Source organism: Pieris brassicae, chromosome 3 (genome assembly GCF_905147105.1).
Source record: "Pieris brassicae chromosome 3, ilPieBrab1.1, whole genome shotgun sequence".
NCBI lineage: Eukaryota > Metazoa > Arthropoda > Insecta > Lepidoptera > Pieridae > Pieris > Pieris brassicae.
Window position 1 is genome coordinate 17314110 of NC_059667.1, and position 27410 is coordinate 17341519.

The following is a 27410-nucleotide window of genomic DNA, read 5'->3' on the forward strand; positions in this document are numbered from 1 at the left end:
ATGAAAGTAGGACGTAAATCCGCTTCGTCAGGGTTGCCAACATTAATTAAAGTAGGTATTTAAATCTATAGATATTATCACAAAATCTTTGTCTAGGTTCATGAGCAGTTCTAAAATTAAATTAATGATTTAAAAAAATATTTGTACGTACGTCAACATTGAACGTAACGTACGTCAACGGTAACAGGTTTTTTTATTAATTAAAGGCTCATGCTAGCTAGTAACCAAATATCTTTTTATTAAATAAACTTCAAATTACCAATTTAACACTCTGTCAATAAACTCCTGCTTTAAATACCAATACTAAACCAAAACAAAATTATATTATAGCCAAACGTAGGTGTTGACAACTAAGTACTAAAACGTTTTGTAATCGTCTAAACAGCAACATCTAGCTTATTAATAAAGATAATTTTGAGTATACAACGCTAATTTGCGCTGGCAACTCCGCTATAGGGACGCATGCGTCATTCAGAGGCTAGTACGCGTGCGTCTACCCTCCGCTTCCATAATCAATAGTGCAATAACAGCCTGTTGGGTCGCAGTTATTTTCGCGTATCACAGAGGAATATTTTTCTTATTATTCGTTACTTAAAGTATTCAAGGTGTCGGTGTCAAGTAGTGTCTTACCGGGCGCCATAACCATGAAGATTTTGGCTGCTGAGGGACCTGACATAACTCCCATAGAATCCTGTAAGTAATAATATAAAGACGATACGTAATACGTAGCTGCTTAGAATAACTTTGAAGTGAGATAGTCACTTTACGTTGCTTAATATTAAGAAAGTATAATATAATATATAAAGTTATAATAATAGTAATAAATTGATAGACGATAAAGTTACGCGCAGTTTGACTATGTGATATAGTATATTGCTAATCAGATCAATATGTATGTAAATTTTGTATGTCATATAATAAGGACAAAAACTCCCACTAGATTTTTTATTAAAAAATAGACATTTGATGAACGAAGATTTGTATCTGTCTTGACCGATTACAATTTTCTACGCAATGAGTAAATTTAAAACTTTAAAGTCTATACATAATCTGTGAAAATTTAGCTTCGGTTATTACATGTAAAATGTAAATAATATAATTTGACGTAATTTTTGTTTTATTAATTCTAAATTAGAAAATGAATTGATTTTTAGACGTACTTTATTATGTAGACATTAATGATAAAACGAATATAATAAGGAGATATAGCTAAAATACTGAATTTACATCTAATAGGGTAATTAAAGACTCAAATTCAGTAAGCCTATAATATGAATCATTCACAAATCAATATTTATTACTATACTACAACGAACTAACGAAAAATTTTATTTTAAAATTTCATCATCAAAACTCATTTCTAGACATTTGATAATTATAATAACAACAATTTACACTCATATACAACATAACCTACCAATTCGATTATGTATTTTATAATTCTATCTATCGTACCGTTTCACACGACGAAAGTATATATATTTTATATGTCGAAATACTTATAGCTGATACTCAGAAAAAATATAGCTTTCTGAAGTGAAATATTTTTTTAAAAGGTCCAGTATTTTTCAGTTAATTACTTAGAAATCTACTCGTTATTCTTTTAGTATATATTATAATATCAAACAAAATTAATTAAATTTTCAACGATTATTTCATGGACAAGTTAATAGATATCGTCATACTGGTAATCATTAAGCTGTATTGCGTTTCTCAAGAGCAAACAATGGTAATCAATAACGATACTCATACTTAAATTATTTAACATATCAAGACTTTTCACATAACATGGTTTGTCACTTGCCAGGATAACTATGGTCTGTGGAAAAATAAAGTAATACGTCAAGTTAACTAAATAATGTAATTCGCTTTATTTAACCGTTATAGAAGACTAAATATTGTTTATATTTATACTTTTTTAATCCTGCCTCTTTAATATAAAACTTTGCCGTCAAGTTTGTCTGAGTCACATTTGCTTGAGGATTGAAGTAGGATAAAAACTCTTCAGTAACGAGCTTTTGAAGCTATTTAAATTTTACGCTCGCTCTGTATTTTATATGATAAAACTTATTTTACAACAACCTCATTTATATAAAGCCTCTTTACTAGCTTTATATTTTTGCGCTTGTAATTAGCAAATGAATAGTTATACTTTCACTAATTAAGCAAGGAAAAAAGGGAGATAACTATCGTTTCCGTAAACAATTTAATATAGGCATACTGATTTTGGATGTATTCATTTAAAATTAGAAACCATTTATTCATCCATTCATTATCCAATGAGGTCTTATAAGATATAAATCATAAATTAACATTAAAAAAATATTAAAGGCTACTCTTACCGTGTACTCAAAGTGTCGTAACCTCCTGTTTCAAAAAACAGAAAATGAAAATTTCTATAGTCTCGACGAAACACAAAAGGATAGATAGCAGTTAGAAAATTAGCTTTATCAGCAAATGCGCCAGAGGAAATTTCGTTTTAGAAGTGTCTAGAATATTAATAAAGAACTTGGATCGAATACCTTGCCTTACTTGACCGCTGACCTGTGTATCAACAAACTTGTGGGGTTTTACCAATGTCATGTTACATGATTTTATTGATAATGTCAAGTTTAGCTATGCATCTAAACAAGTAAGTATTCAGGTACGTAATCTAGTACATATTCAGTTTATTTGTCACCATATGTTTAATACAATATATCTTATATTATTGTATAAATATATTTGTCACAAACTCATAAATTCAGGACATTTTATTAAAAGAAACAAGACCTATATTTGTAAAACAGTTTACAAATATAGGTGTTGTTTCTTTTCATAAGAATCTTCACACTCAAAACTTGAAGTTATTCAGTTTACTTTAATGTATTTGGTAATACGGTAAAAGTATATATTTTGTACGTTTACGTAATACATCTTAATTTTTAAAGATTTTTAGTGTCCGTCATATTTAATTTATAAGGGCTGTTTAAGAACAAAAAACATTCTTACAAGAAAACGCTACAACCCTAACAGTAGGTACTCTGTATTGTAGTTACAAGGTTTTCCTTTTAAACAAGGCCTTACAGAGCCTTAAAGAAAATGGATCCCTGATTATGAATGCGGAGTAGATTAAAATACACATAAAGCTCACTGAACATATCAAATAATTTTTTCTACTCCAGTTTGTCTTACTCTGCATAATACAGTGCTTACTTGCTACTACTTACAACTACTTGGTTGCTACTATAACTACGAGTACTATCGTAAAAAAATATTTCTACATATTTGTGAAAATATTTAACAAGAAGGCATAGAGCAACTATCTTGTTATTAGATATTTATTTCTATTTCCATAAATACGTTTTGAAATCTTGTATGTTCATTTATATTAATAATTTATTTGCTACATGTATCATTGACAGTAAGCGGCAATAATAAGCTTAGTACATATTACAGTCTCAAATGACTTGCAGGCGTTAAGATATTATTTTCAGAACTTAGGTTAAATTTTAAGAACTTACATTTAAAAAAAAATTAACATTTAAATTGAAGCATAATGGTGCGTAGTTGAAATACCTTATTAAAAATGTGTTTGATTTCGTTAGTTTCTCAATTTAATTTTAATTTCCTTTTGAACCCTTAGAGTGTGATAGAATTATTAACATAAACATAATTAAAAAATATAACATATTTTTTTAGGTTCATCAATATTATCATCGTTATTAGAAAACACAATTTTATGATTTCTATATTTAAAAAGGTTTGTCACTATGGAGGTCCCATCCTATTTTATATAATTAATTTCCAATTTGGCTAACGAGTAGTGTCCGGTATTGCTAGCTGCGCATGCGCGGTGATGCCCTATACATTTTGGCGCCATTTTGCGTTCAACGTATTGTTGTATTTTTACCTAACATTAATAAGTGTCAGATAAAAAATGTTAAAATATTTTGACTTCGTTATACTGTATAGAAATGGAATAATCAAAACAAATGACTTTATATTTATTGTCGTAATGTTGACTAATTATTGATAGTTTCCATTATCTTTTTGGTTTATTTAATGTAGAATATCAAAGGGACCTCTTTCGCAGTACTGCGACTCGTCTGTGACAGTAATGTGGAAACTCCATGTTTATTGGATTTAGGCTATATAGCCCAACCGGCTCTCTGAGCAATATATTGTCTGGAGTGTGTCGAGTTCCATATGCCCTGTGTCCTCTGAAATTGCGGATGCTTAGGTTAATAAAAGGTTAAACAATTTATTAAATTAGGTACGTAGTTAAAATTAAATCACAATTGATTAAACTTTGATTTCATATTAATATTAAAAAATATATTTTACTAATTAAAAGAGCAGTGTTGGCCTAGTGGCTTCAGCGTGCGACGCTCATCGCTGAGGGCGTATGTTCGATTCCCGGGTGTGCACCAATGGATTTTCTTTCTATGTGCGCATTTAACATTAGCTCGAACGGTGAAGGAAGTCATCGTGAGGAAACCGACTTGCCTTAGACCCAAAAAGTCGACGGCGTGCGTCAGGCACAGAAGGCTGATCCCCTTGCCCATTCAATTTAAAAATGATCATAAAACAGATACAAAAATCTGAGGCCCAGACCTAAAAAGGTTGTAACGCCATTGATTTATTTTTTAATTAAAATTTAATCACTGAACACAGTGCGGTATAATTAATCGTTTAAACAGCTGTTATTAGGCTAATTTTCGGTTAACATTAATGTGTGATTATTTATTTCATTAGGCGTTCGTGTGTCGGCTAACTACTGGTATAATTTATCGCGTTATGTTTGAAAACTGTACACCATTTACAAGTGACATTCTAACCAAATGTTTACTTACGATCTAAATAAAAATAATATAGTCTAGACTCTAGGATTTTCAGTTTGCCAATCGCCAAATATGTGACAAAGGGTATTTTATTCCATCAGTTAAATAAAAATCTAATCAGAAGTTATAACGTAGTTTGTTGGACTTTTTGCATTTGTTGGGTTTCCCCGATTGAGTAATCCATTTAATTAAAGAAGCTTGCTTTTTTCAAATATTATTTCTTGTTTTTGCGTTGGCTTCACTTGTATTTTGTTAGGAAGCCAATGTAAATGTAAGGAGATTGGTATATTTGGAGGTAGAGTTGGAAATATACAGACAATTTAAAAAGAAAAATCTGAACTTCTCAACGGGGTTCTACAAGCATGCTTAAAATTAGAAAAATCAATAAAATAAGACTCACAAAAATGAGAAGCTTTACTACAGCTACCGACGCCCTAAAATCTCTAAAGCTTAAATGGAGATGAGCAGGACCCATTTGCCCATGGCAGATATACCTGGAGATCCATGGAAGAGGCCTGTGGAGGGGTTCTATAAATAAGCGTAATTTATTTTATTTTAAATATTATAGTCGGATTGACTTAACTTTACTTTTTTTTTGCAAAAAATAAAAGGCTTTTTTTAAGACTGATTTTTGTCCGTTGCATTATCCATGGCATTACGGGTTTTCATTAACCTTACGAAATCGTATTATACAACTTAATTAAAATCATAAGCTTTTAAGTTACATAATGACCTAATAAGAGTAGTATAATTTTTTTTTAAAGAATTGGAAGGTCTGAAGATTGTGGAAGAGCCAACTAGAGGTCAAACAGTTCTCAGTTAAGCTATTAATAGACCGAAACTATTTTGATATCATTAGAGATAATTTAATTTCGAAAAATAAGGTCATAAAGAAGTTTCACTTAAGTGTGTCTAGTACACGCACATATTTTTTAAATAATTATTCCTTTTCAATTTCTCAGACATGTAAATTGCAACTTATTAGAGCTTTAAAAATCTATCTTATATAAATTAAGGTCGGTTGTTACGTGCTCTTTTTAGTATAAAAACTGTAAAACCCTTCACCATACTCAAACTCAACCCTAGTGCTATTTAAGTAAAATAAAGTGCGTCCCATAATATCCCTCACGTGTCCCGGCATAAACAAGGGACAAGTGGGATGAAACACGTGGCTGAGTGGTACAGAAAACATTATTTTCATCAAAACTAAAAAGAGCACTTGATATATACTGACTATTTGTTTATTAAAAACATCTAAAATTATGACACTCCATAGATGTATAGAAAGTTATATAAGAGATAATTGCCATGATATCGTCTAATTCATCTAATTTAAATGAGGCGATGCAATTACTAACCAAATCAAAAAAAATTGGTGGTAACTGCTGTAAAACTACCATTGTAGAATTATGGTTTCTGTGGCTTTGGAATTCATTTACTGTCCCTATTCGCTAAGCTCATTCACTATTTTCCTTTAAATCTCTACTGGACATACATTACCTGTCCACATCGTATCCTGACTGATCTAAAATTATCGTGGTTCATGTGCACTTTTTCTTTTTCATGTCCTTTTTTAGTTTAGTTTTTTGTTACCATTTTAGTTTTGTCTTAATAACTATACGTACGTGTATTATGTATTTTTGCAATTCATGCTTACCTAATTTATTTTTTTACCCTGAGTGGAAGAGATAGCTCGAAAGCTATAAGGCCGCTAGTTGCCCTGCTTTTCATTTATTTCTGTCAATTGTATTACGTTTCTGCATCGAAGACTTAATAAATAAATAAAAATTCCACTTGCTGCTCCACGCGGTAACAAAATAAATATTGTTAATGTAACTAATTTCCTAAAGAATTTTATGTCACGCAGTTTCATTATGAAAGTCTCTCAATGTCGTCTAGAAAAGGTTATGTTTATCCTTTCTACATCCTTTTTAACGTTAGGGTCGCGTGGGAGGTTATAACTTATTACATTAATCTCAGAAGCGCCTCGATGTGGAATTGATTTTGTGACGCAGGTCCAATATCTTAATACAAATTGCAGTTTTACTTTGCTATAATTAAACTTTTACCTAGGATAACATAACACTCTGATATTGGATATTTTACATATTATATTATAAAACATAAGCTATAAGGTAGGTTTTACTTACTATGTAGAATCTTAAAAAATAATTTAATTTTCTATCATGATTGTTAAAGTTTTACTAAACTAAGTTGTTAATTGAGGTTATTTCTTGCAATATAGGTTTGTTATTTCGTTTTGAATTCTGAAGACTTTATAAAGCTTCTGCTGCATGAGTTTCAAACTTATTAATATTACAACCCTTTGAAGTTTAGAGCTGGTTAAAAGGGGTCACTGACTAAAGAATAATTTATCGGCCGCAGTCTTATCGATTTCAAGTCGTCTTGTTGCAGCTGACAGAGAATCTAACACACTCTATCTACGAGTATATATATAAATGGCACACTCAACATACATGTATGTTAATGTTAAAAAGTATCAGAATAATGAACTAGCTTGATGAGTTTGACAATAATATAATTCTTAATTTATTTCTTCCCTTAGTACTTTACCCAGGCAACCCGTCAATCACATTATTGTCTTAGCATCAGACCAATTCCCACTAAGAATCCGTTGTGTTCCATGTCAAATGTATTCAAATTTGTAATTTATAATTATTATGTATTTGTTTGTTAACAAAATTCAACAGGCATTTATTCCTATATAGAAGGGGAGCCCACGATGGTAAATGGTGATTTATTCGAGCATTATAGAGAGTTATTTTGTTGCGAAGCCTAGATAATAACAATAACAATATATGTAATGTATCCCTTTTCATCGGTGGGGAGGCTATAGTTTTTCAAAAATGTAAAAAAGACTGCCATGGATGTACCCGAGCGCGTCAGATTGATAGCATGCATGCCCTACGTATTTTAATTATGTATATGTTAATCAGATTGTTTGCATGATGGGGGTCGTAAGGGTTGAAAATGAGAAAAAATATTTAACCGAGCGCGTCAAATTTTCTAAGGGGATAAATCTTAATAAGCTTTCATCTAATAATCTGGCGACGAAGACTAGGCTAGATTTATATATATTCTAAACCTTCATCTAATGTATCCACGAACCATTTAAACCCCTGGCAAATCCCACTCACAATAAAAAGCTTCGTTTCGATAAAGTTCCGAAGAAACCATTCTATAATTTTATAGCTAATTATTAACTTAGCTACGATGTAAAACTTGATTCGATTTCAATGCCTTATTGTTGACATTTAAACTATATTGACCTTTCATTAGTTTTATTTTTATACTTAGCTTTAAATAAATAATTTAGGACCTCCTTTAGTGAAGTATTATTAGATAATTTGAGCATCACAAATACTATGACGACTATGTAATCGTAGTTAACTAGATGTAGATATTTTAATTTGTCTAATAAAAGTAAAAAAGTGCGAAAAAATATATATTATATAATTTATTAGATTGCGTTTCGTTTGCTACAAAAAATAATGATATTGTATACCATATACGGGTGAAAATTAAATTTTTCTTCACATGAATGAAATTCTTCACATAATGCTACGATATGTCTGACTTCGTAGACATCACCTACGGCAGACTACGCATATAAGAGCGATGTTTAATAAGCCTTTCTTCTTCCCAACAAAGGACGTCATTATACGATATTTTGTTACATAGTTTTGTACTGTAACAGCACAAATATATTCTCTAAGTAGGTGCTTTGTTCTTGCTTTTGAGATCGTACATGATAGACTTGAGAAGAGTGAATTTGTAATTACTTAAATATTTAGAGAATTCCATTTAAGGAACTAAGCAAAAAAGGAGAAAAACTATTATAACCTATACTATTTATAACCAAGAAGTATTTACAATCCTTAACCTTGTTTGTCTTGTCTGTAGGCCTAATTATTATCTTTTAGTTAATTATTTACATTGAGTTGACTAGGATACGTTTTATGTATTAAAGATCTGAAAGTTTTGGCTTAAATGTTGAAGTAGGCATAAATTATACCTTGGCAGAGCCCGTGATAAATTCTTAAACAATAGAAGTCCGACCAATTCGTACGACCTTTTCAAAGTCCTATTTATTCTCAAAGCCTCCAATATTTAGGTTATGAATTCTATTTCATTCCTATTTCGCATTCGGCTTTGTTTCCAAGCCATCCGTATTTTTAGTATGGGATAAGCCACTGGCGGATACGTTATGATTTCGAATACATAACTTTTTGTATTGCTACAGCTTTGCTTAATCAATTATATTTACATAACAACTGGAATCTTAAGTTATGTCCGATTTCTCGGAACATACCATGACTTTGAAAGTTATAATTTTGAAGAATTATCGCCGTGCTAATTGCCTTACTATTTTCTAACATAGTATGGAAGACCTGCAAGTATTGTAACCTTTAATTAAATTTACCCTTATATCGCATTTTAATTATTCGCAAACTTCAAGATGAAACTGCTTAATATAGAAATAATAAAAAATATTTCTTTAAGAAAACAACGATAAAATTTATTTGATTTTATTATTTTACACTCTAAGCAAAAAAAATATTTATTTAAAAGTCTCATATAAAAGTTTTTTTTATTACTCACTGATATGACAACACATTGTATTTTACCATTTACGTCGACTAGCTTTACAGGGTGTAAAGGTAGTAGTAAACACGAAATGGTGGTCTGTTAGTGTTATAGAAAACACTAACAGACGAACTAAATAAAATACAAAGAACTTGAACAACGTAAAATATTGAATTCTTAACATAGACCCTGAGTACCAGGGCATCAGAGGCTCAGAGGACGTGACATTGCCTTGTTTATTAAAACCCGTCTCGCGACATTCCAGGTAATGAAGGCTGTATTTACGTTTATGTTGCAATGCCTCGGGTTATTTCGGGCAAATGTAGGTCGCCTTAGAAACATATAACGAATCGATTAATAGTTACTTATACTTTATAGGTGTATAAAATTGTTAAGTTATAGTTTTGATTAGGTACATAAAAATGTTCGTTTATACAATTTCATTACATATACTATTATATATTTCAAATACTGTTTCTACGAAGTTCTAAATAGCTGAGATCAGAAAAAACAGAAATCGAAAAGGACTTTAATCATATCAGAGTGGGTGTGCTTGATTTCTTTGTAATGTACAAACCGTATTCATTGTGATTACATCAAAGGATTTTCGGTTTTTGAGGTTCTAATTTTAAAAGTGTTACTATTTTTACGTTTTTCAAAAGTATAATCTACGTTAGTAATATTTATGCTCTGTACTCGCGTAAAGTGAGTAGTGGGGTAGAACGAGGCACGATATCTACGCTCGCTACCCTCTACGTCTCTAATGCCTTGAAAGGGGTAATATAAACACTTAGCAATTAAACTATTTTTAGACTGTATTTTATTACGACGCTGTTTTATTTCCTTGTTTCAGCTGGCGAATGGCACAGCGCAACGTTTTGGGTTCTTGTAGTAGGTGCGGCTTTGTTAGCGGTGATATTAGCCGCCGTCGCATGCTGGGTGGCTCGGAGGAGGTCTTCGCTTGCTCACAAACTTGGTAAGAAATTATTTTTATTCTCTGTGATAAAAAGTATATTGACCTTTCCAAAGGCCCGTTATAAATAATTCTTAATCTTAATATATATAAATCTCCTGTCACGATGTTTGTCCGCGATGGACTCCTAAACTACTTAACCGATTTTAATTTAAATTGGCACACCGTGAGCAGTCTGGTCCAACTTAAGAGATGCAATTTTATTTTATTGTTCATTATTTGTCTATAATTAATTGACAGTCACATTTATCTGTCAGCTCCAAAAGATTCTAACAGATGTCGATACTTTTCGACTGGATTGAGTAAGTAATCAATAGATGGCACTGCTATGGTAAACCGACAAATGTCTCATATTAGCTACAATTCAATATCAGGATTATCACGTGTTATTGAGGCTAATGTATAAATTAAATTTATTTTGTAGTAAACGAAATACCGTGAAATTCAATTATTTCTACTTTTTTAATTTTTGGTGTTAGCATAGCCAACCACGTGTTACTTAGACCGAAGTGTAAATCAAATTCAAATTATAGTGACGATAATACAGTGAAATTATTCTTTCGGGTCACGGTATTAAGGCAACTCAAGGAGAAACGAATTTTGCGGGGGCAGCTAGTGTATTATAAAATAATTGTCTTCATGTAACTACGGATTTTATTTTCCTTCCATAGATTGAAAGTGTGTAAGCGTAACAGCAAGTTATATTATTAAAGCCGTCAAATATAAAACCAATTTAAATAAATGGACCAACAGAAAGTCGTTATTTCAAATGACAATAGCTCATATTTGTCCATGGCTTTGGGTATACAGTATAGGGTTGTGATACGATGGTATTCGTAGGTGGAAAGCGAGGCCCCGACAAAGCGCTGGTGTTCCAGCCACCCCGTCGTGCGACAGCTGTTCGATCGCCTGGCTCAGCTACACACTACTTACGCAAGTCGCCTTCGCCAACCGCCGCTGTCCCGCCGCAACCGCAACCCACGTCTCCCCCACGTCCTCATACACCCAACCCGGTATTTTAAATCATCTAATTACAAATATTTCTACGATTTACATTTCTATTTAATTTGTTGAAATTTTGTTTCTGTGATATATACGAGTGTATGTAGTAACTTATTTAGTATACATTGATTTTATTATATTATTTATTTAACTAGAGCGTTCTGAATACTTTTTAGCAGTCGTCGACAGCCAGACTGTTGCTCTTATATAAATATCTTAGAATATAAAGTATGGGATCAGTATTTTTTTCTAAATATTATGTTTAAGAAATTACTGCAATAAATACTAATATTTTTATGACGAACTTTTGTAACTAACTCTTAGTTTTCTCATAGCCGTCAGTAGCCACAACCCCTCACACTCCAACTGCTCCGAATGAGCCGACGCCTCTCAGCAAGGAACTAGCGGATGTCCACGCCACCGAGAAGGTCAAACCCTTAGAGCCTGAAACCAATGATGGAAAACTAGGAGATCTGCACTTCAAGCTGTGGTATGTATTCTATTACATAGACCATATTATGTAACGGGTACCGGGTATCCGAAGATCGAATAAACAATAAATAGATTTAAACCGTATCGAAATGTAGCGTATGTCAAAAACTAAATTTTGATTCTTAAATGATTATTTATCAATTCTTAAAATAAACTAAATCAAATACGTCATGTATTTTTTATCCATATTTAACTTTTAAAAAAGAAACATCAATACTGTTCTTCTTCCAGTAACTATTAGTATGTCGAGCTAACGTAAAATCGATATATTACCACCCCACACCCCAATACACGTGCAGGCAGACGTATCAAATTTCGAATTAGAATGTTAATTGATTTTTATTGAACTGCGTACAAGCTTCCTACGTAAAGCTTTTCGAAGAAATCGGATGTTCCAATTATTTTCGCTTCACTCTTACTTTATTTATGAAATAATAAATTATCGGAAACTTGGTTTTTGACAAGATAACAATTTTTGTATTCAAACTTTAACTGTTATAAAAATAATTTACACTGTTACCGGTGATTAATGTTTAATTCTAGCGTGGCAAAAAGTTATGGCTTAGGTGCTCTGAAAACACAACTATATTGAAAAAAGTAACTTGCTATATCGAAGTGCTTTTAGTAATCTACGAATTTATATGAATGAAGTGTTATATGAGAGAATTATTTACGTTTTCGCGATCATCATTTCGCTCAAAGCCGAGGTCGTAAGACAGTTTACGACGGACCTTCCTGTGGGTCATTAATACTCTTTATAGCCATTTACGATACAAGTCTGACGACGATGTTTTAGTACTAGCTGAGCCTGGAGATTTCGCTTGATAGTTTGTTATAGCGTGTTACATACACGAACTCCATGAAAATTCGTAACATAAAAAATAGAGCCATAACCTCCCGAGATTAGCGCATTTGTATAGAGCCCTTTTATTAGTACCTAATAGTATTATAATGTCATTAACTAATCAGAATATAAGTATACGTACTAAATAAGAATATAAGCTAAAATAAACAAGACTCTATTGAAAGAATTATTGCAACTTGGATACGAAATAGATTGTCCAATCAATTAAAGGTTTAAGGAAACATAGCAGTAAATGAAATATAAAAATGAAACCTTATTCACGAAATCACGCGTGAACGGCTGGACCAATCTCGCAATTAAGAATATTGCGCGCAAAATTAGAAATTTTAACCACCATATTAAGTAATTATGACTTTTGTTACGATATAATTTTTTTTTCATTGCATAGCTCTTTTACAATTCAAATGTTTTACATGTAACCTTATGGCGTTTGGCATAACATTGACAGAATGCGTGCTGCAAATATCGTCAAAGAGGATGTAAGAAATATGAATATCGTTTAAAACAAATGCTTCGATCGGAGTTAATGTATTGATAAAATACATTGCTAATTGTTTATGGCATTAATCCTGAAAATCCATGTTTTTCAGGATTGTGGCCATGTGGCCATTTATATGTCGCCTGTTCCTATGTCGGAATACCAACAAAACTATTTATATACGTGCCAGAAAAGCAAACAATTATACCAATTCGAAATCAATATTCATAGTTAAGATAGGACAACCTAGTGGTTAATATTACTTACTTGTATCTTTACTTAACACGCATCTAAGTACTTAGCGCTAATAGCATGTATTGATCCATCCATATAAGGTATCTATGTACTTCGAGCAATAGCATATTAAGCTCCTGGTGACTAGATTTTTTAAATATAACTATATATGTTTCTAATCGGTACTAGTGGTTTTACTATCAAGAGAATATAGAGAGATCCCAGAATCCGAAGATATTATAGATTGCATAGAAAAACTTTAGAGATGACATAACTTCGTATATATATTCACAAAGTCACACGTACCCAGTTTTCTAGTCTATGATTCTTTCAGGTATGAAAATGTAAAGAGTGCTTTGGTGGTGTCAGTGGTTTCTTGCCAGAATTTGCCAGGTCGTGAACCAGCTGGTCCCGACCCTTATGTTAAACTTCAACTCCTTCCTGAGAAACAGCACAAGGTCAAAACTAGGTAAGCTACCTTTTTCAAGAACAGGTTTTCAAGTTCTTCAATTTTGAAGTTACATATTTTAACTTCTATACAATTTTGTATATTAATTGTGATGATATATTTTAAAAATTATAAGTTCACGTGTGTGTCTACGGGCCAGATTAATCCTGAATTGGCCTATAAGTTAACAAATGTTCTACCACATTAATCGATCGAATGGGAGACTAAAACATCAAACACTAAACGAGTATTTGACGCCTATAGTAGTACGTTTGGAAGGAACTCTGTTCGTAATTATTATCATTTTTTAATTTTTTTGTTAGGCCTTAATAAATATGATGGTTTTTCAGAGTGGTGCGCAAAACCCGTTGTCCAGTGTACGATGAGGACTTCACGTTCTATGGAATCGCTCCGCATCAGCTTACTGGCATCACTTTGCACTTTGTTGTTCTTAGCTTCGACAGGTACGAACAATACGCCAAAAAAATAAAAATCACAATTATGAATCTTTATTTTAAATTTCCGTGTATTATATATTATTTTGTTATTATGTACAGATTAGTTTAATATTCTTTCGACACAATCTAGATTTTATATTATAAATTCCTACCTTCCTACCATCCTTCCTTGAAAAAACGTACCTTCTTTAAATGTAATTGCATGTGTTGCCTATAGTTTGGAGAAATAATTGGTAGGTATTGTGTTGAAAAATGTCTACAAAACAGACGCATTTACAATACTTAAATATCGATTTCCAGATATTCCCGTGACGAGATAATAGGCGAAGTGGTCTCTCCATTGTCCACACTCCAATTGCAGAGTGGTGAAGCTATGGCTCTGTGCAGGGAGATACAGCCTCGTAGTCTTAAGGTAACTTAGATTTTTTCATAAAGTGAAATGTACAATGATCTACAATACAATTGAAAAAAATTTGAATTGAAACTTCTTTATCGGCGTTGGAAAAAAAATGTAGCGTCACATTTTTCCGTTACGTGTCATCTTTTTCTTGTCCTTACCACGGTTGATTTGAAGAGATTCGAAGCCATTAATAACAAAAATATATAATAACGATAACAATGATTGTAATAATCTTAGTAGTAATAAGGTAAAATGAAATAATTCTATTATTTGTATTCATATCTGTGATAATAAAAGCCTTATGTTAAACTTAATCTAACTTTATTTTATTTAACCAATTTTTGTAAAGTTGCATATAGTAGAATATTTTTTGAAAAATAAGGTCATAAAGAAGTTTCACTTCTTACGTGTGTACACTAGTACACGCACACATTTTTTTCTAATTACATTTTAAAGATAACACTGATGTTGTTTGAAAATTTGACTTCAATACTTTAATTATAAGTAGGTACTTCTTTCACCATAGCGCATTCAATGAAAGTGTAAACATGAGTGACGTAATAAATATGTATATTATTTAAATAAATTTTAAGTGGGTTATCCTAAGTTCATGACATCTGTTGGAATTAAAAATATATTTTGCGTCTGCAAACAAGTCTCGAAGATTAGCTCCCGTGGTTTATTATACCAGATGCTAAACTGAACATTATTATTGACACAAACGGTTCATCTACCCATAAACAGAAAAGTCTATTGCTGGCTTCGGTAATATGTACCTCTTAATAGCGATAGCGATTGGAATTCCGACTTGCAACATGAACGCTAAACGACTAAAATCGAAATTGCATACGAAAACTTCTAGATTTTTAACCAAGTACCGCCGCGGAAATGATAAATATTTCCTGTATTTTAAAAACTTAGATGCGAAGCGTGGGTCGTGGCGAAGTGTTGGTATCCCTGTGCTGGCAACCGGCCGCCGCAAGACTCACTGTGGTACTGCTGAAGGCACGCAATCTGCCCAAGATGGACGTCACTGGACTCGCTGATCCGTAAGTTTATTCATATTAACAGCGTACACGAGAACACCATTTAAATATAACGTCTTTAATTAAATTTAATGACGTGGAATAAGTGATACTTGTATCTTATGTTCCATAATAAACATATTTTATTTTATTTTATAATGTATATATTCGCGCATTCGTTTCTAATATAAGCACGCAATGCACGTGTAGAGTACACATTAATCTTTCTATTACTTTGTCATTTTTTTATTTTTTTATTTTCGACGGTCATCATCGGCCGTGTCTATTTTTCCTTCGTATGAGTTTGCTGTATAAATAAGTAATATTTTTTACCTTTCAGAGTGTTCCATAACTTAACGAGTGATTTTATTTATTCATATTTTATTGCAATTTATTTATTAAACCAATAAAACCCAGACGCAGTTCACGAAACCCAATACTTAAAAGAGAAGAAAAGTGTATAAAAACGCAACAAACATTATAATGTAATAAATATATATAGTTAGTCCTATAATACGTAATTTATAAGTGATTAAAATAACTAAAAACGTTTTAAAAAAAACCGTTTAAACATTCTAGATACGTAAAAATGTACCTGCTATACAACGGACAGCGCATCGCAAAGAAGAAGACACACGTGAAGAAGCGAACCTTGAACCCCGTGTTCAATGAGTCGTTCGTGTTCGAAGTACCCGCTGCACCAAACGCTACATTGGACCACGTCTCGCTGGAACTGCTTGTGTTGGATTGGGACCGAGTCACTAAGAATGAGGTAAAAACAATGCAAAATCGAATTGGGTGTTGGATTGGGACCGAGTCACTAAGAATGAGGTAAAAACAATGCAAAATCGAATTGTGTGTTGGATTGGGACCGAGTCACTAAAAATGAGGTAAAAAATGCAAAATTAAAATGCTAGGAAGACAGTTGACCGCTTTAGTTTAAATTTAAAGGCTGAGTGCAACAGGTGGCCTCCATCCGTGCTTTCTTTAAGTAGTACTTTCTAAAAGATCTTTGGATTAAGTAAATGCAATAAAAAATATTTCGATGTTGTCTATGTATGCCATCTTTAATAGGAACCCAATTGAAGTGGTTTTACTGAGCAGAAGCAGAGTTGTAGATTGGAACAATTCAGGAGGACAAATAAGAGCATAAGCAATAAATAAATAATCATTAAATTCCTAATTATAAAAAGAGATTTCTACAAGTGCCATATTTTATACAAGAGGTTTGTATAAAATACGCCCTAATACCTCTTTTGTTGTTTCGTGTTTTTACTTTAACAAAAAGGTACCTTATGTTTGTCTCTAATCTCTATTTACTCTGTTATAATTCGTCTTCATTGAGGCTACAGCAGTTGCAGATGTATTTGATAAAAAAATATGTATCAGGTGATCGGTCGCGTAGAACTCGGGGCTAACGGGACAGGCAGCGCCCGGCACCACTGGCGCGAAGTGCAGGCCGCACCTCGGCGACAGATTGCTGACTGGCACAAGCTTAAGGAGTAAAGGGCAGGCTATATATAACATTCTTCACTATTTAATTGTTTTAATTTTATTTAGTGGGCAAACTTAAAGGTTTGGTTACAACAGTTTTATTACAACGCGTCTTCATCTTGGAAAAATGTATGTAAAAACGAAAGTTTCTTTACGGAAACTTATCAAGGGTTAAAGCATAAAACAAAATATATATAAATAAATGATGTTCTATTGGAATAAATCACGCATCAAAAATTGTATACATTAAAAGTTAAAAGTCAATTGCCTCACAATATAACTACCATGACAATTGACACAGTATTTGTCTATTAAGAGCCGATCCTCACACTGTAACCGTTTACAGTTTTTTCTCGGACCAACTATAAACGCCCTCAATATAGCCTTCTTTATTTCAGTTTAACATATATACTTTCTTTAAAACATTCTTCACAAAACAAAGAAAAACTAGTTAGTGCTTTAGCCCTTGCTGAGTAAAGGAAATGGGAAATAAAATTATCAACAACCACTAGTTTCCGAGCGATTAATTTCTCTTTATACTTTAAACCATTTGTAAATAGTTGCTTCTGATTTAGGCTTTTCAAAAGCTTATTTTTTTCTATATTTCCTTTTTTAATAAAATGTAGTTAATAGAAATTGATGTTTATACGAAATTATCACATAGTATTAATTCGGCCAAAACCTTATCATTATTGCAACGAAAAAATAGATTTTTTTGTTAAAAACTTTGGTTTAATTTGTATAGCACAGGTTTTCCAAAGAATTATCAGATGTTAGGTTAATTTTTACAAGCGCACATTTCATTTCCCTCACTCAAGGCGCTCTTAGAATGGTACAATAAATAGAAAAAAAACACTAATTTATTTCATAACTAAACGCCGTTCATAAGTTCTAAATCATCATATCTAGTAATACTCAAATAAATTATAAATAGAATAGAAAAGTCTATTTTATACTTATAGAGATATTAATGTTAGCATAAGTCACTCGTAAGAGTTTTTGGTCACGTGTACCTTAATGTCTAGCAATTCACAATAGATCGCTTTGCCCCAGACCACAGTAGTTCATCCTGAACAGTCTTTGCGAAATTTGTTGGGTTAAATAATATAACATTCTAGAACTATCTATATATGAAAAAAATATATATTAGTTGCCTTTTCGTCTTCATTACAGTCGCATTTGATTTTGAAAATGATAAATTTTTTTAAAACGTTACGTCATTATTAGATGATATGCAATATATTAATACGATCTTTAATACTTTTTCAAACCATGGTAGTGTTGATTCATAAGTTCTCTGAGAACGGATCTCATACTGGAAATTACACTCAACAAAGTTTGCATAGACTTACTAGATATAATTCATATTAATGTAAACATAAGGTAAGATAATACAATAATACCAACTTTCCATTTACCCACCATACTCTATATAAAGTAATATAATTATAAATCATAAAGTCGTAATTATCTTTTTTTTTTTGGCAAAAAGAAGTTTTTGCTCTTCCCACAATTTTGTGATTTTTCTTTGTATAACATTATTTTTCAACATCGAAAGTTGAGCTGTCATTGTTTCCTACCATTATTCAAAGTTGATAGTCTTGCGTTATATTTGGATTAAAGGAATATTTGTATATATTATATATCCATACCGATACATTCCAATTTGTATATAAGTCGTTTTGATCTCGATAATTTCATTGTAATCGTAGTATAAATGTCTTTAGTATTAATTTTTTTGTTGTATTTCGTATTGTGGTAGATGTAATCACGATTATGTTCGAATATACGATTAGCCAAGGTATTAAGATATAATAATCTGGCATCTACGTGATTCTATTGATTTGTTATTGTTTTTAAGAAAGTGGTTTGTTTTTCATTCTTAATCTCATGGTAAATCACAATAAAGGAGCGTAAATCCTTAGGATCTATCATACGTATATTTTATGAATTGTCATAGTTCCTTAATAAAGTTTTAGTCATTTAGATCTTGCATATGATTATTACTAAAGGTTTATTTTTATCATATTTAACCGATGTTTTGTTATTATAACTTATTAACATAGTTCCTTTAATTTCTTTCATATTTCTATGTGAACCTGTTATCTACTTTGTATGTAATTGTTTTTAAATTGAATTATTAAAGATATTTTCCGACACAGGTGCAATAAAATTTTTTTTAATCGTTTTTTTGATAAAACCTAAGGGTTTCGGAGGCCAGCAGTCCGGTATCAGTTTTTGTATACTAAGGAATTTTAGTGATTAAATTATTGACTGGTGCTTTCACAATAATTGTTCGTTTTATTTACACCCTTTAACTATTATAATCAATTTCGCCGAATATATATATATATTTCGACCTAGGCCTGAAGAAGCCTACAAAATAATATTTATATAATATATATAAAGTATAGTATAAATATATAGTAAAATAATCAGCTAGCTTCTGTGGCAGTCCATCAAATAACTCTAATGTTAGATGAAGTTATGTATACATACCTATTTTGAGAAACAGGTCCAACTCAGGTACGAAATGTGTCGAGCCAGTCATGAACTATCATGACTGATTTAAGGACCTGTGTCAGAACTTTTTTAACTCAAATTGGTGAACTTGATTAAGCGATATTATATAAATAAACCTTTGCAAACGGATAAATAAGGAAATTAACGTTCTAATGTCAATTTCAGTTAATAAAAAAAAGACTTATGGGTCTGACCTAGTCTATATACTACAATAGTGTAACGTGATACGCGTGATAAGTGAATTCTGGCAATTTTCTTCATTCATTTTTGATGAATTCCTTGAATCAGACCGTCCGGCCAAACACTAACAAGTGGTCGGCAATAAAGTCATGTTTTTTTTATACTTTTAAATAAATAAAGTTACAAATTTAAAACCTTATAACAATGTGACCTCTTGCCAAACCCACAGCTTGAATCCTTCTGGGCCTGCTTTCCACGATGCTTTAATAACAATGTAAGGAATACATTGCCACACTTCTGCAATTACTCTTTTTAGGTCCTTGATGTTCTGTGGAGCAGGTTGCGCTGATGTTACTCGTCTCCTTAGCACATCCCAGAATATGGATCCCACCTTCTTGCATGTACGCTTCCACGGCGCCGACGAACATTGTCATCCATAAAAATTTAATGTTTATCAGGAGCAGTCACTGCGTAGAATCAGTATTAAATGTATCTTTATCTGTGTTCAGATGTCATTTGAACATTGACCAACTGCTAACACGGCTCACGTGTGTTCCAAATATTATTAGCTGAAGAGTAATTTTGAATTATATTTTATTCGAATATCGATCAATTGCTGACACGACTCACGTGTGTTCCATAATGTTAATAGCTGAAGCTGCGCAATACACCAATAGCTCACTAAAATATATTATGTATGAATAGGTGTAAGTAGTAGGTATTTAAGATATTGTCTTTGAATAATAAATCAGATTTGAATTGCTCTGTCGTATTCATTTCTCACTTCCCCTCAACGTGGCGATGACTACTTCAAGCCCTTAATTATAGTGGTGAGCCTGCCCGATAGCTTTGAGATAATCCCACCACCTCGAACCTTTGATCCTACCAGTAGGAATCCGTCTGCTACCTTAGGCCTCTTGGTGCAGACATCCCGTACTTATTTATATATTCACTATTTATCTGTAGGGCTTAGGGATCCGTAGGGTTGTTAAGTTCTCACATCTCACCCTCTCATATATTTAGTTATATAGTGCAGCTTGCTCATACATATATTACATACACAATACAGATACTCCTGACATACAATACGTATAAAGATTAAAAACACATTTCACAGACCACTAACTATCAAGCTGTACAAACCGTATCTGTAGCTTTTAATATTATTATTATGTACCTACCGGTGTGCATTGAAAGTTCTATTTTCTTCTCTTTCTTTTCGTAGAAAATAGAACATTCAATGCGCTTACTATATACGCTCCGTCGAATTGTTTGCTAAAACAAGGGAGCCTCCGTCATAAGGAGTAATTTCTTCGAAACACACTCAAGTGGTCGTGGTTTCTGTCTGTTCTCTCTACTCAAACAGAATCAAGTTTCATCAGAGATCTATACTTTATTCCAGTCCTCCAGAGTTCATTATGTACAGTTTCGGCATTACGGTGCTAGTATGAGTAATTTGGGGCCGACATTGGTAAAGCAATTTTAGAATAATCCACAAAAATAATTAAAAACACGTAAATAATCATGCCAGGATAATATGCCGATCCATCGTCAAATTAATAAATATTCATTGAAGTAAAGAAACAATTTGTTGTTGTTGCAAGAGTGTAAAATTTATGTTCCACCACAATATCCTGTAATTAATTAACACATCGCTACCTCACGACTCAGTCGGTCAGTTAGTAGCAGTAAAATAAAGCACGCGACAGAAATTAGAGATATATTACTGTTCAGATTTTTCGTCCAATCTCGATTTTTCGTCTGCTATTCTTCAAATTCAAACGTGATTATTAAATAAAACTCAACCATTTATCAAGTGTATATTTGATATCAAATCTTACATACAGCTTACTTATTTAGTAGGTCCGAGTTAACTAAAATTATACTGAGATCTAACTTCATTGATCTGTCGTACAAAATATGCATGGATATAGCTAAAACCACTTTTAATATACCGTGACAAAAAAGCAATAATTTTGTGTACAATTTAATAAAGTTTTAGGTAACACATACATATCTTTGAACTTTCTTGAGCCTGTAAAGCTAGAAACGATAGATCTATTTATTTCCTTTTTTAGTATGGCAATGGTTGTAGGTTATATACATTTATATTCAATTTAAAAATATATTTGTCATACTTAATGAGATTCATTAAAATTTTAAAGTAATATTGTCCAAATGATAATTTAAAAATAGAATATAATATTGTAAAATTATTGCTACGTTTTAAAACTAAGTAATAAACTTAACAGCAATTTGTAATTGCTTAAAATAATACAAATACGGCCAAATTTTCTTTAAAAAAACCAACCTAAGTCCAACGAACTTTGGAAGGTTAAATACATTTACACATTTATAATATATTGTTTATATATCAAGAGTTTCGAGGCCATAATACAAAAAATACATCAGACAATAATTTGATTTAAAAAGATTTCTAATGAATCATAATGGTAATGCAATAATACAGAGAAATCTCATTGTTTGAAACACAACTTCATTTAATTTTTTTTTAAAAACTCTATGTTTATATAACACATTTCAATATTGTCATTCAAACATCGGACGTGTCTTTGATACAATCTAGCCATAATTTTCAAATAAAACCCCCAAACATCCATCTACTACTACATTCGTAAAGTAACAATTATGTTATAGATGAGCTGTTACATCAAAATTACATATTTCACACACATATATGATATATTTAACACACATATATGACATATTTCACACACCAATATGACATATAGAAGCGTGTTACACATTTAAATACACAATGGACATTTTATTTCTTACATTGTATACAGGTCTACGTTGATAAAAAGTGAGCTTTTTGAGTGTACAATCTACATATTAATTTGATCCGTTGTTAGAATAGTTTTCGCTAGCGTATATGAGTGATATTTAAAGATTGTTGATAGCAAGTCATGTTAGAAAAAACAAAAAAAAACAGGTTATATAACACGTAATTTTACAGGAGGGTAGGAAAAACTTGATAGGTACGTTTTAAATAGGTTTCTTTATTATGTTAATCTAAAAAAGGAGGCAAGAGACCTTCCGAAGTAGCTAGTTTGTATAAAAATATGTATTACTTTTCTCCATACATATTTAATATTTACTTATCTTTACAAATGCGAACTAAGTGGCAAGCTTTGTGCTGTGTGTATTACTTATATTTATTGCTACAAGATATGGATCAATAAACCAGATATGTTTATAAAATGTTGGTCCAAAGATTGTTTAGATAATTTCGAACTAATATTTCATCTTATTAAAATTACTATTTTATTTAGGAGGTTAATATATTCAGGCTTCAAACGTACCAAAATCTTTAACGAACAGATTGAGACATATCTGTTTCTTTTAAAGCAATGTATGAAAGATCACGTTACCGGTATTAAGGTTTCTTCGAAAACATGACGTAAGCGACGAAGTGAAGACACATGTCTACCAAAATTCATGTCACTTGTGTTACAATAGTCTGTGCGGCCTTGTTTAATTGTAATGCCTTTTGTTTTGCGGCGGCGGAGCGTTCACTGTTTGAAGTCTCGTGTACCCCTGTTGGGACAGCTTTTCAGCGTCTATTTTATACATTTGTATTTCGATAAGAATTATGTAGTTCCAATACGCTTCGGGGATAAAATTATCGTCATTAACGGAAGTTACAATGCTATTTATTAAAACGTGATCTATATGTTCTAATCGATTTCAAGTTAATCATTTCTGGTCTTAGGTAACCATTGATGAGAGATGGATAAGTTAGTGATATCAACTCGGGCGCAGCGTAACGTACGTATTTTACATAAAATGGGATTTTCTTATATGGAGCTGTTTATTTTGATTTTTTCAATTGAGACATAAATTTGTTCAAGTCATAATCGACGGATCACAAGACATGTGGTGTGTGCCCCCAAAGGACCTGTTAGTCTGCGCGGAACGAGACACGTCGTGGGATTTAAGGTCGTTAAAATGTTACCCTTTTTGTTAAGTTGACAGAGAAGTTACGTCATTATAGTTTGACAGTTATATTTTGATATATTATAAAATAAAATAAAAAATGCTAATAAATTAAACGGCGCGTAGCAATAAAGAACTATGTTAGTTCCCATAACTGCCAGGTCGGTTCATTTCGCTCGGACGCTTAAGATTTGTTTAACATGACTGATTTTATAATACTAAGAGATAAAACCATTTGAAGTAGGTAGAATAATTATACAGAACGTTACGTACTACAAAAATCCCAAAAACTGTGTCTAAATCTGAAAAAGTTTATAAAATTAGTGCGTACTATTGCTCTTAAAATACCGGATCTATTAATTTTAAAAAGTTTTTGGTATATCCCTTAAATTAATCATAATATATTACATATTGTCATGATATTTTCGAAACACTTAACATTTATATTTACAGAACTTACATTATAAAATAAATTAACAAATAAGGCAACTTTTCGTAAAATATTTACGCAAAAAAGGTGCTGAGGCCTGACAATAATGCAAAAAATTATAGGCAAGATACGTTAGGCAAAATTCAAAAAAAAACATGATTAAAAAGTGTTTAAATATAATTATTTTGCGAATTCGTATTGAAAAATTAAGTCTCGTTATATCTTGGAGTATTTATGAATAAAATTACGTAAAAACTAAATTATACAGTTGCAAATTCTTTACCTACTTAGAGTCTTTACTGGGCAAGCAACAGAATATATCAAAATGATCATTTATAATTATAGTAAAATTAATAAAAATAAAAACTTATCACATCTAATAATTAAATAACGCTTAATAAATATTGAGTATTCATCTCAAAATAGAGAACTGGCAATTTTAATTTTATTGGTATTGGAAAATATAATAAATCAAGTAATGAATAAATGTTAAACTCATTAAAGTCTTAATTCTATTTTTTTAACCAATTGCCAAAATTTATATTCATAATAAAATTTATAAATATTATCTATGACCATATTTATCACAAAGAAAAATCAAGAGATGTCATGACAAACTAACAAAAAATATTTTTGTAAGTGCGATTAAATACTACGTAATAAAAAAAACAGGTGCCTGGCAACACCAATACATTACTGACGGTAAATAGAGATATGTATTCTCTTTTCATACAATATCAATCTCCTTCACATTACAAACCATAGAGGATTATTTTATAATATAGATAATAGATATTTAAATACTAATTGTAGTCCTGGCCTAAAACATTATCTGTGGTTCAAGATTCTTCGTGCTGAGGTCTTCAAATTTAGAATATGTCTAATCGAGCGGATTCTAAATTGAAAAATAAATTTTGTCTTTCGCTAATATTACCATAGAAAAGAAGACATCCTAAAACTAATTTAATGACTTTCTTTCTCAGCCATTTTTAATTACTCGTGAGACTATAGACCATAATCTATTAATGTCTATACTCATATTACGCACTTGGTTTTCTAGCATATCTGAACTTAAATTCTTCAGAACGACGCGCGAGATTAAACCATCATCTTTCCCTTGTTAAACACAAATGTCTATCCCATAAAAGCCACAAACGAAGCAAACGTAGGGAAACATCCCCTAGTCGTCGCTACTTCCACATATCCATTGAGCTTTTGAAGCCAAGGTAGCCAAAAGGACGGCACAGGTTTCCAAAAGATAAAACTTAAAGCCAGCCTTTATCCAGTTCTTTCCGGAGCATTCTGGTGAGTTTGAGCACTCCCTCATCTATTTGTCCGGCGAAGAGAGAGTCTAAGAGATCCTCGCGTGAGGCAAGAGCGAAGATTCCGGCCAAGCGCGATACTGACTTGTCGGACAAGTGACGCTCCACTACTGATCTGGAAATGGTAATTAACAGATTATATACTAACTTAACCCTAAGAAAATTAAAACACTGGCTAATAAGAGTAGATAATTAAAAAAAATTGTCTTATAACTTTGTATTGGGACGTAACTTTCTATAATAGAAATGGTCCACTTAAAGTCTTCCAGGGGATGGTGAGCAACCTAAATGATCTTCAAGAGCTCGGATTCTTTGTTAGGAGATCTGTGCGATGGCGAAGGCCAAGCTTGTTTGCAATACCAAAGTCCAGAGCCAGTTGTTGTTGGCTCCCCGTTAACAAAGACTTAACATTCTCCTCCATATAAAACGACCTTTTGAATGGACATCTTTCTATGTTCGCAGATTGAGTTGACAGTAGCGATATTGTGTATCTTATGTATTAATTATAATTTTTTTCGACTTTATCGTATCGGCTTAGTACTGTAAGGATAGTGTATGTATTTTTGTGAATAAATAAATGAGTTTGTCGTCTTCTCTTGACATCTAAATTATAAATGGAACAAGGATGTTTGCTGGCGCGTTGTTAGCTTACACTTTAAACAAGTCCATAAAAGCTAAACATACTTTGTGTATTCATTTTGCTAAGTAAATGCACTAAATTTTTTGTGTTAAATTTTCCGTTCTTATTATAAATAAAGACGCTAATGTGAGCGATATTTTAGGCTAACAAAGATATTTCAGGTCGCATTTTGGTAAGATTTTGGAAAGATATAGGAAAAGTGCGCTTTTTAAAAAAACACTTAAACCAGTAGTCCTGCGTATTTGACTCTATGGCGGGAATAAATCGTATTGACCAGGATGTACATATATTATATTCGTCAAATTGATAACCGCTTCAATTCCTTAGCAATATCAACTTACTTGAGCGACTGGTGTGAGTCACGGAGTGCATCTTGTAGAAAACCTCGGTCGTAGGAAAACTCCACCTCCGAAAATGACACTATAGCCATTAACACCGTCTGAAATGTTTTAACATTCAAGTTATTATGTATATTTCTAACCCACATTTTGCTGATAGTGTCATAATTGATTTTAATCAATATTAATTTCCTAACCTATAAAATTTCTTACGATAAAGTTGTAGGCCTTACAAATGCCAAATGATGTACATTTTCAAACTTTATTTCTAAACTACTATTATCTTGTACCCGGGTGTTATAACAATCCAGTAATAATATATCACTGTACGATCGAAGAACTTTAGCCGGTGTCACCTTCTTATATTAACTGCTAAATAATCATATACAGAGCAGTGACCTCTTTCATTATGTTAAAATTGTCATCCCTTACTCAATTCCTAGGTCTAAAATCAGAAATATCTTCAAAATTCCTCCTACAAAAACCAACCTAGGAGTCCAAGCACTTCTCCGTCGCGATTTTAACGGATTGAATAGCGCTTATCCGGAGCTGGATATATTCGGTAGTGGGCTGATCGGTTTTAGAGAAAGCATTGTTGGGTGCCTATCTCGAACCTAATTCGCTGTTTTGCTGATGTTTTTTCTTGTATCATACGTTTTAATTGTATTTTTTAATTTCTTTTCTGAAACACTTATATTTCCTTCAACTTTCATACAT

The 27410-nt window shown here is 31.9% G+C and overlaps 2 protein-coding genes across 3 annotated transcripts in view; one reads left to right on the forward strand and one right to left on the reverse strand.

Moving 5' to 3' along the window:
- The first annotated feature begins 528 nt into the window (after positions 1-528).
- On the forward strand, positions 529-19577 carry LOC123707568 (synaptotagmin-4). The gene is made up of 10 exons (XM_045657719.1): positions 529-693; positions 10285-10407; positions 11245-11417; positions 11742-11896; positions 13810-13944; positions 14274-14387; positions 14682-14793; positions 15703-15830; positions 16386-16578; positions 17196-19577. The coding sequence occupies exons 1-10, from the start codon at positions 645-647 to the stop codon at positions 17310-17312; spliced, it is 1299 nt and encodes a 432-aa protein (XP_045513675.1). The 5' UTR covers positions 529-644; the 3' UTR covers positions 17313-19577.
- Positions 19578-22356: 2779 nt separating this feature from the next.
- Positions 22357-27410, reverse strand: part of LOC123707266 (tumor necrosis factor alpha-induced protein 8-like protein) — a 34928-nt gene continuing 29874 nt past the window's right edge. For both annotated transcript variants that reach the window (XM_045657165.1, XM_045657167.1), the window contains 2 exons: positions 26697-26794; positions 22357-25830 (listed from right to left, as the gene is read on the reverse strand). In XM_045657165.1, coding sequence (XP_045513121.1) covers positions 25659-25830; positions 26697-26794 — 270 coding nt within the window. In that variant the 3' untranslated portion in view covers positions 22357-25658. The remainder of the gene's footprint in view (positions 25831-26696; positions 26795-27410) is intronic.

Excerpts from the sequence above, each read along its gene's own strand:
- LOC123707568 (XM_045657719.1), top strand. The coding sequence starts at position 645 with ATGAAGATTTTGGCTGCTGAGGGACCTGACATAACTCCCATAGAATCC. Across the intron at positions 14,388-14,681 it reads GTTGTTCTTAGCTTCGACAG|ATATTCCCGTGACGAGATAA; the intron begins GTACGAACAATA and ends ATCGATTTCCAG. Across the intron at positions 14,794-15,702 it reads TACAGCCTCGTAGTCTTAAG|ATGCGAAGCGTGGGTCGTGG; the intron begins GTAACTTAGATT and ends TTAAAAACTTAG.